Source organism: Fonsecaea erecta (assembly GCF_001651985.1).
Source record: "Fonsecaea erecta strain CBS 125763 chromosome Unknown Scaff1, whole genome shotgun sequence".
NCBI classification, from domain to species: domain Eukaryota; kingdom Fungi; phylum Ascomycota; class Eurotiomycetes; order Chaetothyriales; family Herpotrichiellaceae; genus Fonsecaea; species Fonsecaea erecta.
The window spans coordinates 2,073,822-2,087,925 of record NW_017387244.1 but is presented as its reverse complement, the minus strand read 5'-3'; the positions used below and the strand labels follow the sequence as shown (position 1 = coordinate 2,087,925).

The following is a 14,104-nucleotide window of genomic DNA, read 5'->3' as shown; positions in this document are numbered from 1 at the left end:
AAAATAGATGCAGCCAACGCTGCGTGCGCGCCGAAGGGCAGCACGGCAGTTGAGATATGCTATAAAGACAGTGATAGTAAAAGCAGAGTGTAAGGAAAAGAAAGAATATTGTTACAGGCCTGCAAAGAGGTGAAGTAGGAGGAAAGGCACCTCAGAAATGGGATCGAGTCTGGAGAGTGCTAGAGTAGCAGTGGAGGTTGGATTCGACTCTTGGGGGGCTTTTTGGGTGGTGCGCATTTAGGCAAGCGCCAGAGCCCAGCGTGGGTACTGGCGCTCGATGAGTAGCGGCCTAGACGAGGTTGTTAGCTTAACCTGGCTGCAGCGTGGGTATTCTGGCTAGGGACTTGCCTCTGCCACTACTGGTGCTTTTCCTCTGGTTAGCCCTGGAACTAATCCATCGTTGACCAGGGTAGCGAGTCGCGGGCCACAGACCAGAACGGCCAGGTCGACAAGTAGTTGAGGTTCCAGGTCTGTCGCTGTTCCTGTTGTTGAGGTCCTTTACAGAGTAGTTGGTACCAATTCCGGTGTCGCAGAGGTCGATTCTCTCCAACTTTTCCGACTGATTCCTTTCCCCTCCCTCTTTGAAGATCACTGGCAAGGGATATTGTATTATGTAGATAAAGTTGCCAGTCTGCAGATTTCTGCAAGTCGGCTGCTCAGTGTGTTCGTTTACAGGCAGGTCCCCTGGTGCATATCTCAAAAATCCCGATGCCTAAGGGCGGGCATTTGGCACAACTCTTTGATGGGCGGTTGGTGAGCAGTCGCCCCTCGGTAGCCACCAGCCAGGGACCAGAAGCGAGAGAAAGTGACGAACTGCGACCAGGCCAAAGCCTGTAAGGAGAAACGTCTTTCCCCATCAGACTTTGCGGCAGTCTGGAAGGGCCAGAGCCACTCGGGATGGACCTGGCTGCTGCAGGATAGGCCATGGTCGCCACAGAGCGAGTGAGAATTCTTTCTCCTTCCTGGTCGGAATGGCGACGCAACGCAGGACTGCGCCAATAGGGTCAATTCTTGAGCGCGCATCACAGCGTGGGCACCGGTGGCTCAAACCTCCGCTCACGTTGATGCGTCCACGCTTTGCTCGTCAGACAAGATATTTGTGTGGGGAATGGGCACTTGGGCCCGGGAGGCGTTTTTTGGTTCCCCAATCCCTTGAGCCATGGTCCGTCCAGGGAAAATGGCGGTCAAGGGCGAGAAATCAGGGTCCCCCGCCGAGCAGCAAAGCCCAGTGAGCCTTCCTCGAGGGCTTGCTGCATAGACGATGACACCAGAAATGGAACATATTGGGCGAGGGATTTTGAGTACCTGAAGCCCCGCGTGGGATGTTCCTGGAGTGGCTTCTGTACTCAGTACATGCTCGAAGGTGCCTGCATTCGAGGAATACTTTGTGCTCGTATATCGGTTAAGTTTCCACGGTCCTCCTGATCGGCAAGGGCCATGGCGCAATAATCCAATTCTGGCTCTGTTTGACCTCTGGAGAGTCACTTCGTACCCCACAACCCTGAACCCCCCTGCCATGAGACATTCATAGAGTAGTGTCATGTCATCTTCCACAGTTTGGGTACCCTTACACTCAAAGCCATTTACAGACGCAGGACCTGGGGGCAGACAGCTCCGTGAGAACTCAGGAGTGGACGTTCTGATTTAGGAGTCGGCCCGACGTAAAACGCACCAGTGCTCAACACATGAACCTCTAGTTTGGTACGGGCATGCTGTGGCCCTTTAGGAGCATCGCCAGGGTCAGCAATCCTGGTCCGGTCCAGTATAGGTAGTGACTGGAATATTGAGTCTGCTTCCGAGAAGCATTGTCGGCAATGTCCCAAAGGCAGTGGTACGGAATGATGCTTCCTGCCCGAGCTAATGCTTGCACCTATTGTGGATGTCCTCTATAGAACCACAAGCGACGAGCATGAAAACACCTGAGAGGCCCGTGTCTTCTGTAAGCGACTATTAGGTGGGCTAATGAGGTGCCTGCATCACGTCGCAAGGCAATCCTTCACGCATTATTGTCGAAAGCACACTCCGGCGGCATGCCCAATTAGCCGTAGTGCAACTGGCCCAAGTGTCGTGTACGCTCGAGGATAAACCGAGCTAGAGCTTCGTTCGGCTTGATGCAAGTGCTGAGCCGGGATCGACTCTGATTGAGGGATAAGACCATGAACGGGAAGCACGCCACAGACCCGCTGGCCAGGTGTACAAATGATCCCCTGCATGAAAAGTATGAAAAAGAGGCCATTGAGCAGAAAAGAACCCCACACTTGCAGCTGCGACGCCCGTGAGCGAGTGCGTCCCCCAGGGCAAATCACTCTCCTTGTTGGGCATTCGCATCCGCGTTCAGGCCAACGTCGGAACCTCGGGCGATTGTGTGTTTCAGAATGGCAGGGTCATCCCAGGGACTAAAAAGCCAGAGCACGGGAAGCTTACCTGAGTCTTGTGTTCTGTTGGAGCTGTTGGTGCAATCTGGTTCTGATCCAATGGAAGACCTGCCGGTGCTGGTTGTGTGGGAAATTGTTTCTGAAAGCGGGCCCTCGGCACACTTTCCACACGGGGTCTTGAGGCCTGAAGCCTGGAGCCTGGAGCCTGACCCCTCCCTTCACCGCCCTGGCCTTGCTTAGTCATTTAACATGCGGCAGAATTGTTTGCGAAAAAAGTTGCCCACCTTGACGCATGATTCGTTTGAGCCTTTTCAAGATTGCCTCTACTGACACTTCTGCAGTCTGGCATCTCTCGCCGCAACCAAAAGTCATGCAAGATGTGCATTTAGACCCGTCGCTCCCCTCTATTGCATCCCTTTGATGAGAGATGCCGGCCAAGAAAAAGACCGATGGCGCCGGAGGTGTACCTTCAATCGCTGCGAGGAAGACTGTCGCGAAGGTAAGTCGAGCCGGCGCCTACCCACTATGGATAAATTTAACGTGGATAGACTACAGCAGTGCGTAAGGCACCTGCTAAAGAGGGCCCTCCTACGGACGAATATGTTGCGAAAGACACGATATCTGTCCAGGCCACGAAGGAAAATCCGAAGTCTGGGAGGCAATCTCGAAGACTCCATCACCATGCAGACAGCTTCGACGCGGCGCTAGAACCCTTCTACTATGACAAGTCTCTGACGGATCCTATCGATACTGCTCGAGACAAATGGAACCTGCTCCCTGCCTTCCTGAAGGTGAAGGGCCTCGTCAAGCAGCATGTGGACTCATTTAACCATTTCGTCGATGTCGAGTTGAAAAAGAGCATCGACGCTGAGCCGATCATTACAAGCGACATTGATCCGAAGTTCTACATCAAATATGAAAACATCTACATTGGAAAGCCCTGCAGAATTGACGAGATGGAGAAGTTCTGGCGAAAAGAATTCAGAGAGTCCAGTGTCACTCCCAATGAATGTCGCCTGCGAGATCTTACCTATGCAGCTCCAATTCTGGCCGATATCCGATACACGAAGACGAAGGATGCATATCGCAACAAGGGCGTGCCAATTGGACGCTTGCCATTGATGTTGCGAAGTAACAAATGTGTTCTTGCCAACAAGTCGGAAGCCGAGATGTGCGCGATGGATGAATGTCCCTTGGACCCTGGTGGCTATTTCATTGTCAACGGCACTGAGAAGGTCATTTTGGTCCAAGAGCAGCTCAGCAAGAATCGGATCATTGTCGAGGCTGATCCAAAGAAAGACCTGATCACTGCCTCGGTTACCAGCTCCACCCACGCGAGAAAGTCAAAGAGCTATATTGTGCTCAGGAAAGACCTCTTATACATGAAGCACAATATTCTCAAGGAGGACGTTCCTATTTGTGTCTTGTTGAAAGCAATGGGCGTGTCTTCTGATATGGACATGATGAATATCGTTGCTGGCCCCGACCACACCCTGCAGGAGGACTTCGCGATCAACTTCGAGGAAACGATCAAGAATCAAGTCCATACGCAGCAACAGGCCCTAGAGTACATTGGAGCGCGTCTCAAAATCACCGCAAAGTCGACCCCTTTCGGACAAGCTCGCAGAAATTTCGTCCAGGAAGCTGTGGAAGCCATCAGTTCCGTCTTCATTGCGCATGTTCCAATAGAAGATCTCAATTTCAGACCCAAGGCCCTCTATGTAGCCCATATGGCACGCCGTGCCCTGATGGCAAAGCGAAATCCGGCCCTAGTTGATGACCGAGATTACGTCGGTAACAAGCGGCTAGAGCTAGCAGGGCAGTTACTGTCGCTGCTCTTCGAGGACTTGTTCAAAAAGTTCAATTACGAAATAAAGCTGAAGATCGACAAAGAGCTGAGGAAACAAAATAAGACCGCCTTGGTCGACCCTGTTAGAATCATGGTCGGTGCTCAAGGACATATTACTCAAGGCATGAACAGAGCGATCGCCACAGGCAATTGGAACTTGAAGCGATTTCGAATGGACAGGGCCGGTGTTACCCACCTGCTCAGTCGGTTGAGCTTCATTTCCTCCCTCGGTATGATGACTCGAATATCGAGTCAATTCGAGAAAACTCGCAAAGTCAGTGGCCCTAGGGCGCTCCAACCATCATCATTTGGCATGCTTTGTCCAGCAGATACGCCTGAAGGTGAAGCCTGTGGTCTGGTAAAGAACCTCGCTTTGATGACACACATTACAACAGACGACGAGGAGGCACCGATCAAACGGCTGATCTTCATGCTAGGCGCTGAAGATATAGCCACCGTCGGTGGAACAGAACTCTACGCTCCGGGATCGTACCTTGTGCTGTTGAACGGTACTCCTGTAGCCACTACCCGGCAACCCTCACATTTTCTATCTTCGTTTCGACGTCTGCGCAGATCAGGACGAATCTCCGAGTTCGTATCTATCTTCATCAACCACCACCACAACACAATCCAGGTGGCAACAGATGAAGGTCGGATTTGCCGGCCCCTGATTATTGTTGAGGATAAAAAATCCAAGGTCACCAAACGATATTTGAAATCCCTTAGGCAGGGCTCAATGGACTTTGACGACTTTCTGGCCCGCGGTCTCGTGGAATACCTGGATGTCAACGAAGAAAATGATAGCAATATCGCCATGTATGAATCCGACATCAACGCAACGACCACTCACTTGGAAATTGAACCCTTCACAATTCTTGGGGCAGTGGCAGGCTTGATTCCATATCCTCATCACAACCAGTCGCCTCGAAACACTTATCAATGCGCTATGGGGAAACAAGCTATCGGTTTTATTGCCAATAACCAATTCTTGAGGATCGATACGTTACTATATCTTATGGTCTATCCTCAGAAACCATTGGTGAAAACGAGAACCATCGAATTGGTGAAATATGACAAACTCCCTGCTGGTCAGAACGCGACGGTGGCTGTCATGTCATATAGTGGTTACGATATCGAGGATGCTCTTGTCCTTAACAAAGCATCGGTTGATCGCGGTTTTGGTCGCTGCCAGGTCCTTCGCAAGTATCCCGTCAGCATCAAGACATACGCCAATGAGACCACCGACATGGTTTATCCTCCTTCGAAGAACAGTGATGGCACAATAGCCAAAGGCCATGCTCTGCTAGATTCAGATGGGGTAGCATGTGTCGGTGAAAAGGTCAGTAGCGGGGAAATCTATGTCAACAAGTACGTACCGAGGAACGCCAACTCTTCAGGCCTATCAGAGAATGGCTCTGATAGTCCTCGCACTTTTGGGATGGATCCACAGCCACAAAAGTATCGGCTTCCGGACCCTAGTTACATTGACAAAGTAATGGTGACCGAAGTCGACGGTAACCAGATCATCAAGATTCAGACAAGGCAGACGAGGGTCCCAGAAGTTGGCGACAAGTTCTCCTCCCGACACGGGCAGAAAGGTGTTGTAGGAATCATTGCTGAGCAGGTCGATATGCCCTTCTCAGATCTGGGTATCACGCCAGACATTATCATGAACCCTCACGGTTTCCCCTCTCGAATGACGGTGGGCAAAATGCTGGAGCTCGTTTCTGGCAAAGCTGGTATCCTCAAAGGTAAATTCGAGTACGGCACCGCGTTTGGTGGCAGTAAGCTCGAAGACATGTCGCGGGCTCTGATCGAGGCGGGTTATAGTTATGATGGCAAGGATTATCTCACCTCGGGCATTACTGGAGAACCCCTTCCTGCCTACGTCTTCACTGGGCCGATCTACTATCAAAAACTCAAACACATGGTTCAAGACAAGATGCACAGTCGGTCTCGTGGCCCTCGAGCCATCTTGACACGTCAACCTACCGAAGGCCGTTCCAGAGACGGAGGTCTGCGACTGGGAGAAATGGAGCGCGACTGCCTCATCGCCTACGGCGCGTCACAGTTGCTCCGCGAGCGGCTTATGCTATCGAGCGATCAGCACCAGGTGGACGTCTGTGAAAACTGTGGTTTCATGGCCTTCGCGCGATGGTGTCAGCGGTGCAGCAAGGCAGGCGAACCGGGCTCCAACGTGGTTAGAATGACTCTGCCGTATGCGTTCAAGCTTTTGCTCAACGAACTTGGCAGCATGAACGTCAATACCAGGCTGATTGTGTCCGATGAGTTCCCTTCCGACGGCTCTAGGCGGGCTTGACCAGGAAGGTGGAGATTCGATCATTCGGGCCATTACGAAGTGAACGGATTTGCATGAAACAAGACCCGACCACGCCAAAAAGTCATTTGCATTTATGCATAGCGCTGGTGTCCTTCATCTAGACCAAAGCGGCTCGAAGACCTTGAGCGATGGATACAAGACACTTTATTCAAGGGTTCTTCTTATCCGTATTACATTCCAGACATAAGCGACGGCGCATGTTGTAATTTGTTTGGTTTTCATCTTCAGAGCTTGCCTGTCTCGCTTCCTTTTGAGCAGTGACTTGCTGCTACTGCGCAACTCATCTAGACAACTTGTCACAGGGATCTGGAATCAAAGAGAGGATCTGTTGTTCATGTACACGAGACAGGAGAAGCCAGAAGAACTCCAGAATAGAAAACAATGCCAATACCAATACCAACTATAGGTTTCAAGTATTTTTCTTTCTTTCTCTCTGATATAATAGAAGTAATATCCTGGTGTATCTATTTTTCTTCCAAGGGCTCCCTAAGTCCAAATCAAAACGACTCAATCTCCATGCAAGGACAAGTAAACCAACTTCAATCATCATCATCGTCATCACCACCAACACCAACCACTCTCAAAATACATGTACAGTTTGTGGAATACTCTCAACAAAACACTGCGTCTCCTTTCCTCCTTCCCAGACGCATAACATCAGTCTGTGCCGTCCTTCTGCCCGCCCAACAGGTTCAGGCCCGTAGCGACAGGAACGCCTCGCACACCTTTCATGAGCTTGTAGCTCCCTTCCACCGTTCACGGAGCCGCGGCTAGATTTCCGTCTTGCACGATGAAGCGGACTCTCTTCTGTTTCGGGGGCGACCTGGGCTGGACGAATTGGCCGGCTTGGTTTTGAGGCTGCTGCTGGTTATTGTTATTGTTGTTGTTGTTGTCGTTGTTGGTGTTGTTGCTGCCATTGTTACCACCGTTGTTGCCGTCATCATCGTCGTCGTCGCTGTCGCTACGGCTACCGCTCTCGTGGCTGCCGTCATTGCCCACCTGTGACGAACCCGGTGGCGAGGCGGCCCCGTGGCCTTGGAGGCCGTTGAACCAGCGATCGTGCGGGTTCTGCTGGTCGTACAGCTTCTTCCAGCTGGGCTCGAACCAGCCTTCGGGAAAGCCGCTGTACTTGGCCGCGGGCAGCTTCAGCCGGGGCGCGTCCGGGTCGACAAACTCGCTCTCGATCATATACTTGAAGTCTCCCGCGGTCGGCCGGAATCCCGCGTCCCCGAGTGGCATGTTGTTGATGTCGTGGCCGGGATACACCTTCACGGGGAACTCCCCGGCGCGTTTGGCGCGCTTGATGGCCAGCCGAAGGCCCCGGCGCGTCTGGTCCATGAGTTCGAGCTGCGAGGGCCGGTTGGCCGGGTCGGGGTCGAGGCAGCGGTGGATCAAATGGCGGAGCCGGCTGCTGTACGCGCCCGGTTTCTTGGTGTAGACGTGCGAGATCTGGTGGTTCCCGTTCCGCCGAAATCTCTTGAGGGTTTTGGCGCGGACTTTCTCCAGGTGCTTTTCGCTCTTTCGGAGTGTCACCATCTCGAACATGATCTGCCCTATGCCGTAGATCTATGCGAAGCGTGAAACGGATGGGCTTGTTAGCCATTACCCTCTCTCTACTATTCTCACGGCAACACACTGGGCGAGGGGGGGAGCCAAGTTCAGGCCAACTTACGTTCATTGAGTGATCGAAGAGCACATCACCGCCCAGCTTTTCGTTCTCGTCTTCACGTTGCGTGGCAGCCCTTTGCCAATCAAGCTCCCGGTTGAGGGTATCCCGGGTCCTGACCCACCCGCCGTCAGGTGGGATTTCCCAGTTCACACCATAGTGGCTTTGTTCCTGCGTCAAATTAACTTGTCAGCATCGTCCAACCTTCACAAGGCGAAGCGCGGCGCCTTGAAAGACAGGGTGGAAGGAAAGAATGAAATGCTTGGTTACCGTGGGTTTATGGTAAGGGGTGCCGCGCCACCACAACGCATATGGATTCCACCGTCTAAACGTCAAGCTGTCAGAGATCGCCGTAACCATTGCCAGTCCGTAGTCGTTTAGCAGAGCGGACGGGTACTCCTCGCCCTCGTGTGGATAACCGAGGAGCACATTTGCTGGTTTCCAATCCAGGTGGAGGCAGAATAGCTCGTCTTGGCGGAACTTGTAGAGGTATTCCTCTTTGATGGCCCTGCTGTCGAGGTGGGGAGGATTCCGAAGGGCTTCGCCAGCCTTCGCCAGGTTGGAGAAGACATGCCAGATGAAAACCTCAGGAAGATAGGTATCCCAGCACCGGTATCGGTGGGCAAGGCGAGCAAGACTCCCGTGTGGGCAGTACTCCAGGTAGAATCGATATCGTCCCTCTGCAAAGGCGCGGTCGTCGTAGAAGAACTTGTATTCGCGCAAGTGGGGTGAAACACCGGGCTGTCGAAGATTAATGTCGTTGTGGATGGCGGCTTCTACCAGGTGCCTGGGATAAGCCACGGGATTGACCTCAATCGAGCTGACGGCGGTTTTCCCTTTCGTGTAGCTGGATTCCTTTAGGACCACTTCGTCAACAAGCTGGTTGTTGTCGTCTCGTTTCTGCCACAGGCCGACGATGCCGTAACCACCTCTCCCAAGCAGCCTTATGGGTCCCCATTCCGCATCTTCCTTCTCGTCTTTCTCAAAGTAGAGCCATCTTCGCAAGAAGAACTCGTCTTCCTTCTTCCTCCCCAAGGCGCCTCTCTCTTTTCGATCATCATACCACAGCTGATCAATGTCCCCAGGAACCTGACGCTGCTCATCGAGTCTCGCCCTGTATCTGGTAATGAAGTCGTCGAGTTCACCGAAATCGACTAGGTCAAATGGCTGACCGTCCAAGCGCTTGCCTTGTACAGGCATATTATGATATTTCGATACACTCTTCACTCAGAGCTGTGAGCAGAGAGGGATAGTGACCTTAAAGGCTGAAGTAACAAGCAGTGCTTTGACTGTAAACCATAGAGGAAAATGGCGAGGGGCAGGCGACATTATCGTTCAGTTGGGGTCCGAACGCATCAAAAACACCAATTATAGTTAACAAAGGAGATGTGTCGGTTTAGGCCATCAATGAAACATGCATTCAGCTCATGGTCTCTATAAAGGAGTTCCTGGTGGGTGCCTACCGCGGGAAGCGAGGTCTTTTGCGGTGCGTTCTCAGATTTCATTCAGACCTAGATGTTTCTCAGTGATCATCTGCCATTGTATGAGCGAAGTGGCAAACATTTCACCATCACAGCCTGGTGAGATCATCCTGTCAGTGAGGCAGAAAGTGGCTTGCGATTCCTGGCGGGACAAAGGGTGTGATTGTTGGATTTGTTTCCCAGTGAGCCAGTCAATGCTGCCGCATCGAGCCTAGTGTGTTTGGGGGGTCTTGGCCGCTTAGATAATGCGCACGTCCAGCAAGGGCATTGGTGGGGCAAACCTAGGACAAAGCCGCCCGCACGTGTCGGCCCCTCGATGAATGCGGGCTAACCAATCACCGGCCAGTCCCAGATATCCTCGGTCATGTGCAGGGCCCACCACATTCACTGACATTCTACCCGGGGGTCACACATCCACATCCATTCACTCTCAACGGCTCTCTTGATATTCCTTCATTGCTCCTCCACTTTCTTCCCGATCGAGTGGTGACCTAAAGGAAAGTCCAGCCTGAAGAAGACTGATCTCACAAGATGGCGATCGAAGGAGTCCCTGAAGAAATGCTCGCTGTCCAGGTGGTAGAGGTGAGTTCAAAACGCGGCTCTTGACCAACACCGAACTTGATCTGAGGTGGCCGTGATGGCAATAGTTCAACCAACCTTATAAGATCCATAAGGTGCCCACTCCTACCAGCCTCAAACCACATGAGATCCTGCTGAAAACAGTGGTTGCATCACTATGTCACACCGACGGCATGGTCGTCGCCGGCAAATTTCCCACAAAACTGCCCTGCACGGCGTCGCACGAAGGCACGGGCATCGTCGTTGCCGTGGGTGATGAAGTCACCGAATTCAAAAAGGGCGATCGCGTCATGTCCGGTCTCCCACGGAACCCGTGTCAGCAGTGCTTCAACTGCCAGGGTCCAAAGGACTGGCGGCAATATTGTCAGAAGATCGAAGGATACATAGGTGTTTTCGTGGATGGCGCTTTTAGCGAATATCACATTGCCGATGCACGGACTAGTTGCCACATTCCAGAAAAAGTGAGCTTTGCGAATGCAGCCCCCCTCGCTTGCGCCGGATGTACGATATATCGCGCCATTTCTGTGGCTGATGTACCGGACGGAGGGTGGTTAGGCATCGTGGGTGCCGGCGGCGGGCTAGGCCACCTGGGGATTCAGTTTGCTATAGCCAAAGGGATCTATGTCGTGGCAATTGATGCGAGAGACGAAGGACTCGAGCTGTGCAAAAAAGCGGGTGCGCAGCACATTTTCGATGCGAGGGAAGGGAAAGAGAAGGTCGTGGAAAAGGTCCAAGAGCTCACGGGTGGCTTGGGTGTCCATGCTTCGATCAACGTCTCCGAGCACGAGACCTCGGCCGACATGGCTTGTGCTATTACCAGGATGCATGGAACCATGGTGCAGACTGCGCAGCCGGACCGGTGAGTATAAGTTTGCCAACAGTGGACCTAAGAGCTGACTCTTCGGTAGGGTCTCTGTGGCCTTCCAGGAACTGATTTTCCGAGACATTCGCATCAGGGGGACGTTGATTGCGTCACAGGAGGACAGCCAGGAAATGCTGGACAATGCAGGGAAGTACGGCATCAATGTGGAAACGAACCTCTTTTACGGACTGGAGGAGGTGCCGAAGATGGTCGAGCTGGCACATTCGGGCACGATGAAAGGGAAGGCGGTCTGTGTGGTTGACAGGGCCGAGTTTGAAAAGGAGAACGAACGTTTAGGAGCGTCTCATACGGCTTGAAGCGGAGCGATGGGTGCTGCGAATCGTGCCGGAATGGTCCTGACAGAAACACACATGCCGGATGGCTCACGATATCTGTTAGCTGGGACATGCGACTGAAGCACACAGTAGGGCTTCTCGAACGATCAACATCAGTGAGCTTCCGGAGCTTTCATGCCGCATAGCCTTGATTGGTCGTCAGCTTGCTGGATCTCAGAAGAATGCGTATTTTATGGTCAGCTCTGATCCGCGTTCCGGAAGGGCAACTCTCTTTAGCTAGCGGAATTCAACAAGATGGCAAACGGACGCAAGATGCGAGTCGACAAGGTGTCAGCGCGGGAAAAGAAAAGCACCCCAAGCTCCGCAGTATTACTACATAGTACGTACAATAGGGAATCGCCTACGGTGGGCTATCTGTGGCGACTGACGCATATATCAAGTCCAGGCAAGTCATGCCATGCCTCTACAATCTCCCGACAACTTCATTTCCTTACCCTTCCCCACAGATGACTGACCTGTAACGCTCTCGAATGGGAAACCTGACATACATATCCTCATATGCTCTGGAACGGAGTTACTGCACAAAAGGGGGCAATCCGCTTCAATCCAAGCGCCATTCATTTTGACACGTCGCACACAGGACTCAGGAGACGCTGTGAGTGAGTGAAGCAAGCGAAAAAAAAAGTCAAAAATTATTCTACATAGGGTGGGACGACCTCTCGCTCCATCTCAATTTCTGAACAGGTGAGATCCGTGACCCGGTAGACGTCCGTTGTAACTTGGGCGAGAATGCGTTCCACGAACATACTGTATGGGTAAACCGTCGATGGTGTATCAACGGCTCACCCACCAGGCCTTGCTTGATGGGACCCGATGATTGCTGGATTATTGCTGGAAGATTGCTGGAAACCAACAAGAGAGATTGAAACTTGGGACACGCAGCTGCATACTTCTATGAGATATACTGCATGTACCTCTATTCTCTAGAGAGACAGATCTCTCTGTTGCAATCTGCAAAGACGCCCCGACATGCGCTCACCATTCCAGCAATTTTGGATGTTCATATGTATCCCGTTGAGATTACGACTTGTCTTCTGAGAACTTCATGTAAAGCGGAGAGAGAGAGAGAGAGAGAGCGAGATCTATCGTATCCGCCGGCGGTGTTTGTTCATCCCCTTCTTGAGGCCCGAGTACTATACATCAATCAGCTCCAGTTTGCGCCATATATCTGCTGTTGAGCTCCATCCCAGCCAGATGTATCTGTACGACCAGTCCCTGTCAGTTGCACAATCAATAACCCCTGCAAAAATTCAATTCAAGATGGCACTGTGGTTCTTCAGGAGAATTTCCCGTCGAGGCACCTAAACCCCACTCTTACGCCATGTAAATGCTTCGCTGAACGCTCGTCCCTGTGACCTCGTGTGCAGCTCCAAGCGTGGTGTCGCATGGGAGTCCGCCCTGAACATGCTGCACATTTTATAGCCGATTTCGACGCCTGTGAACGCCATGCATCGCATTAACCCAAATCCACCTCCGACTCTTTCATCCACCCGTTTCCTTATCACAGGCAGAAAGTTGGGATTGTGTTTCGTTCTTCCTCGATCAGTCGCTCTCCGGCATCCGCATATACGCATCGATCGCCGCGCTGAATGCTGCGAAGCCGGCACACCCAAGTGCGGCAGCCTGAGGACCCGCTTTGTACGCCAGTATCCCGCCCGTGATACAGCCGGCAGAGACGCTGTTCGTCAGATCGCTCTTCGCTCGAAAGCCCTCTATACAGCACTCCGTCCCGCTGTAGAGCGCACCGATGAGGGCAAAGTTCTTCGCTGACGAGTATGATTTCGATCCCATATCTTTGAGGCCCCTCCGGAGCTGTTCGCGCACGGGCAGGGAGGTTATTTGTTGGCCTTGAGGGGATAGAGGAGTGTCGTATGCCATCTAACGCGGGTCCAATTAGCGAGGGAAACCTTGCGATGCACACGTGGTACTAAGAAGATCGAACATTCACAGGCAGATTGCGCGGGGAAGGGCAGTCATGAGAAAAGGCGAACTCACACTCGACATGAACAAGCCGAAAGCGCCACCAAGGACGAAACCCATTCCACCTGCTAGAGCTGATTTTGCGACGCAGGATTCCATGCCTTTTTGCATCTGTCCGAGCACCATTTCTGTCAGCAATCACACCCTTTGCGCCAATTGATGGACCATGTTGCCAGCAGGATGTACGGAGAGCTACGCTCCGCATCGCTGCCCCGTTCCAATTTCTTGCGGATGTTTTTGGTGCTTCTCTTACCATCTTCACCATCTGCTGCTCCTGCTCGCTCAAGCCTGCATTCCCTCCAGCTGCTCCGCCGCTCATGCCGGGGCCGCCGAACGCGCCTGGGAATGCCATCGTGAATGAGGTTGTATGGACTGCGGTAGCAAAGGAGTGGATACGGTCAGGTCGGGGGAGGAAGGGTCGGTGTCGAAGCCAGAGGCGTCTGGAGGGAGGAAGCAAGTAATAGTAAGTGAGTACGGAGTAAATGGAGGCGCATATGGGGTTTGCGGCGAAAAGAAATTCGCGACGACGTCGATCGGAGCGGGATTTTTGCGGCGAAAATCATCCATGCTTCCGATTGGCGGAGAGCCGGACTCCATCGGGCACATGGAGACACG

General features: G+C 52.5%; 4 protein-coding genes across 4 annotated transcripts; 2 read left to right on the top strand and 2 right to left on the bottom strand.

Moving 5' to 3' along the window:
- Positions 1-2,802: 2,802 nt before the first annotated feature.
- Positions 2,803-6,544, top strand: AYL99_00729 (hypothetical protein; the record flags this gene model as incomplete). Its single annotated transcript, XM_018832245.1, has 2 exons — positions 2,803-2,874; positions 2,924-6,544. The coding sequence occupies 2 exons, from the start codon at positions 2,803-2,805 to the stop codon at positions 6,542-6,544; spliced, it is 3,693 nt and encodes a 1,230-aa protein (XP_018698124.1).
- Positions 6,545-7,321: 777 nt separating this feature from the next.
- On the bottom strand, positions 7,322-9,431 carry AYL99_00728 (hypothetical protein; the record flags this gene model as incomplete). Its single annotated transcript, XM_018832244.1, has 3 exons — positions 7,322-8,131; positions 8,238-8,402; positions 8,502-9,431. 3 exons carry the CDS (start codon positions 9,429-9,431, stop codon positions 7,322-7,324), a joined length of 1,905 nt encoding a protein of 634 aa, XP_018698123.1.
- Positions 9,432-10,243: 812 nt separating this feature from the next.
- Positions 10,244-11,470, top strand: AYL99_00727 (hypothetical protein; the record flags this gene model as incomplete). Its single annotated transcript, XM_018832243.1, has 3 exons — positions 10,244-10,294; positions 10,360-11,150; positions 11,200-11,470. 3 exons carry the CDS (start codon positions 10,244-10,246, stop codon positions 11,468-11,470), a joined length of 1,113 nt encoding a protein of 370 aa, XP_018698122.1.
- A 1,581-nt stretch (positions 11,471-13,051) lies between these two features.
- Positions 13,052-13,841, bottom strand: AYL99_00726 (mitochondrial import inner membrane translocase subunit tim22; the record flags this gene model as incomplete). Its single annotated transcript, XM_018832242.1, has 3 exons — positions 13,052-13,387; positions 13,505-13,600; positions 13,743-13,841. The coding sequence occupies 3 exons, from the start codon at positions 13,839-13,841 to the stop codon at positions 13,052-13,054; spliced, it is 531 nt and encodes a 176-aa protein (XP_018698121.1).
- Between the last annotated feature and the right edge of the window lie 263 nt (positions 13,842-14,104).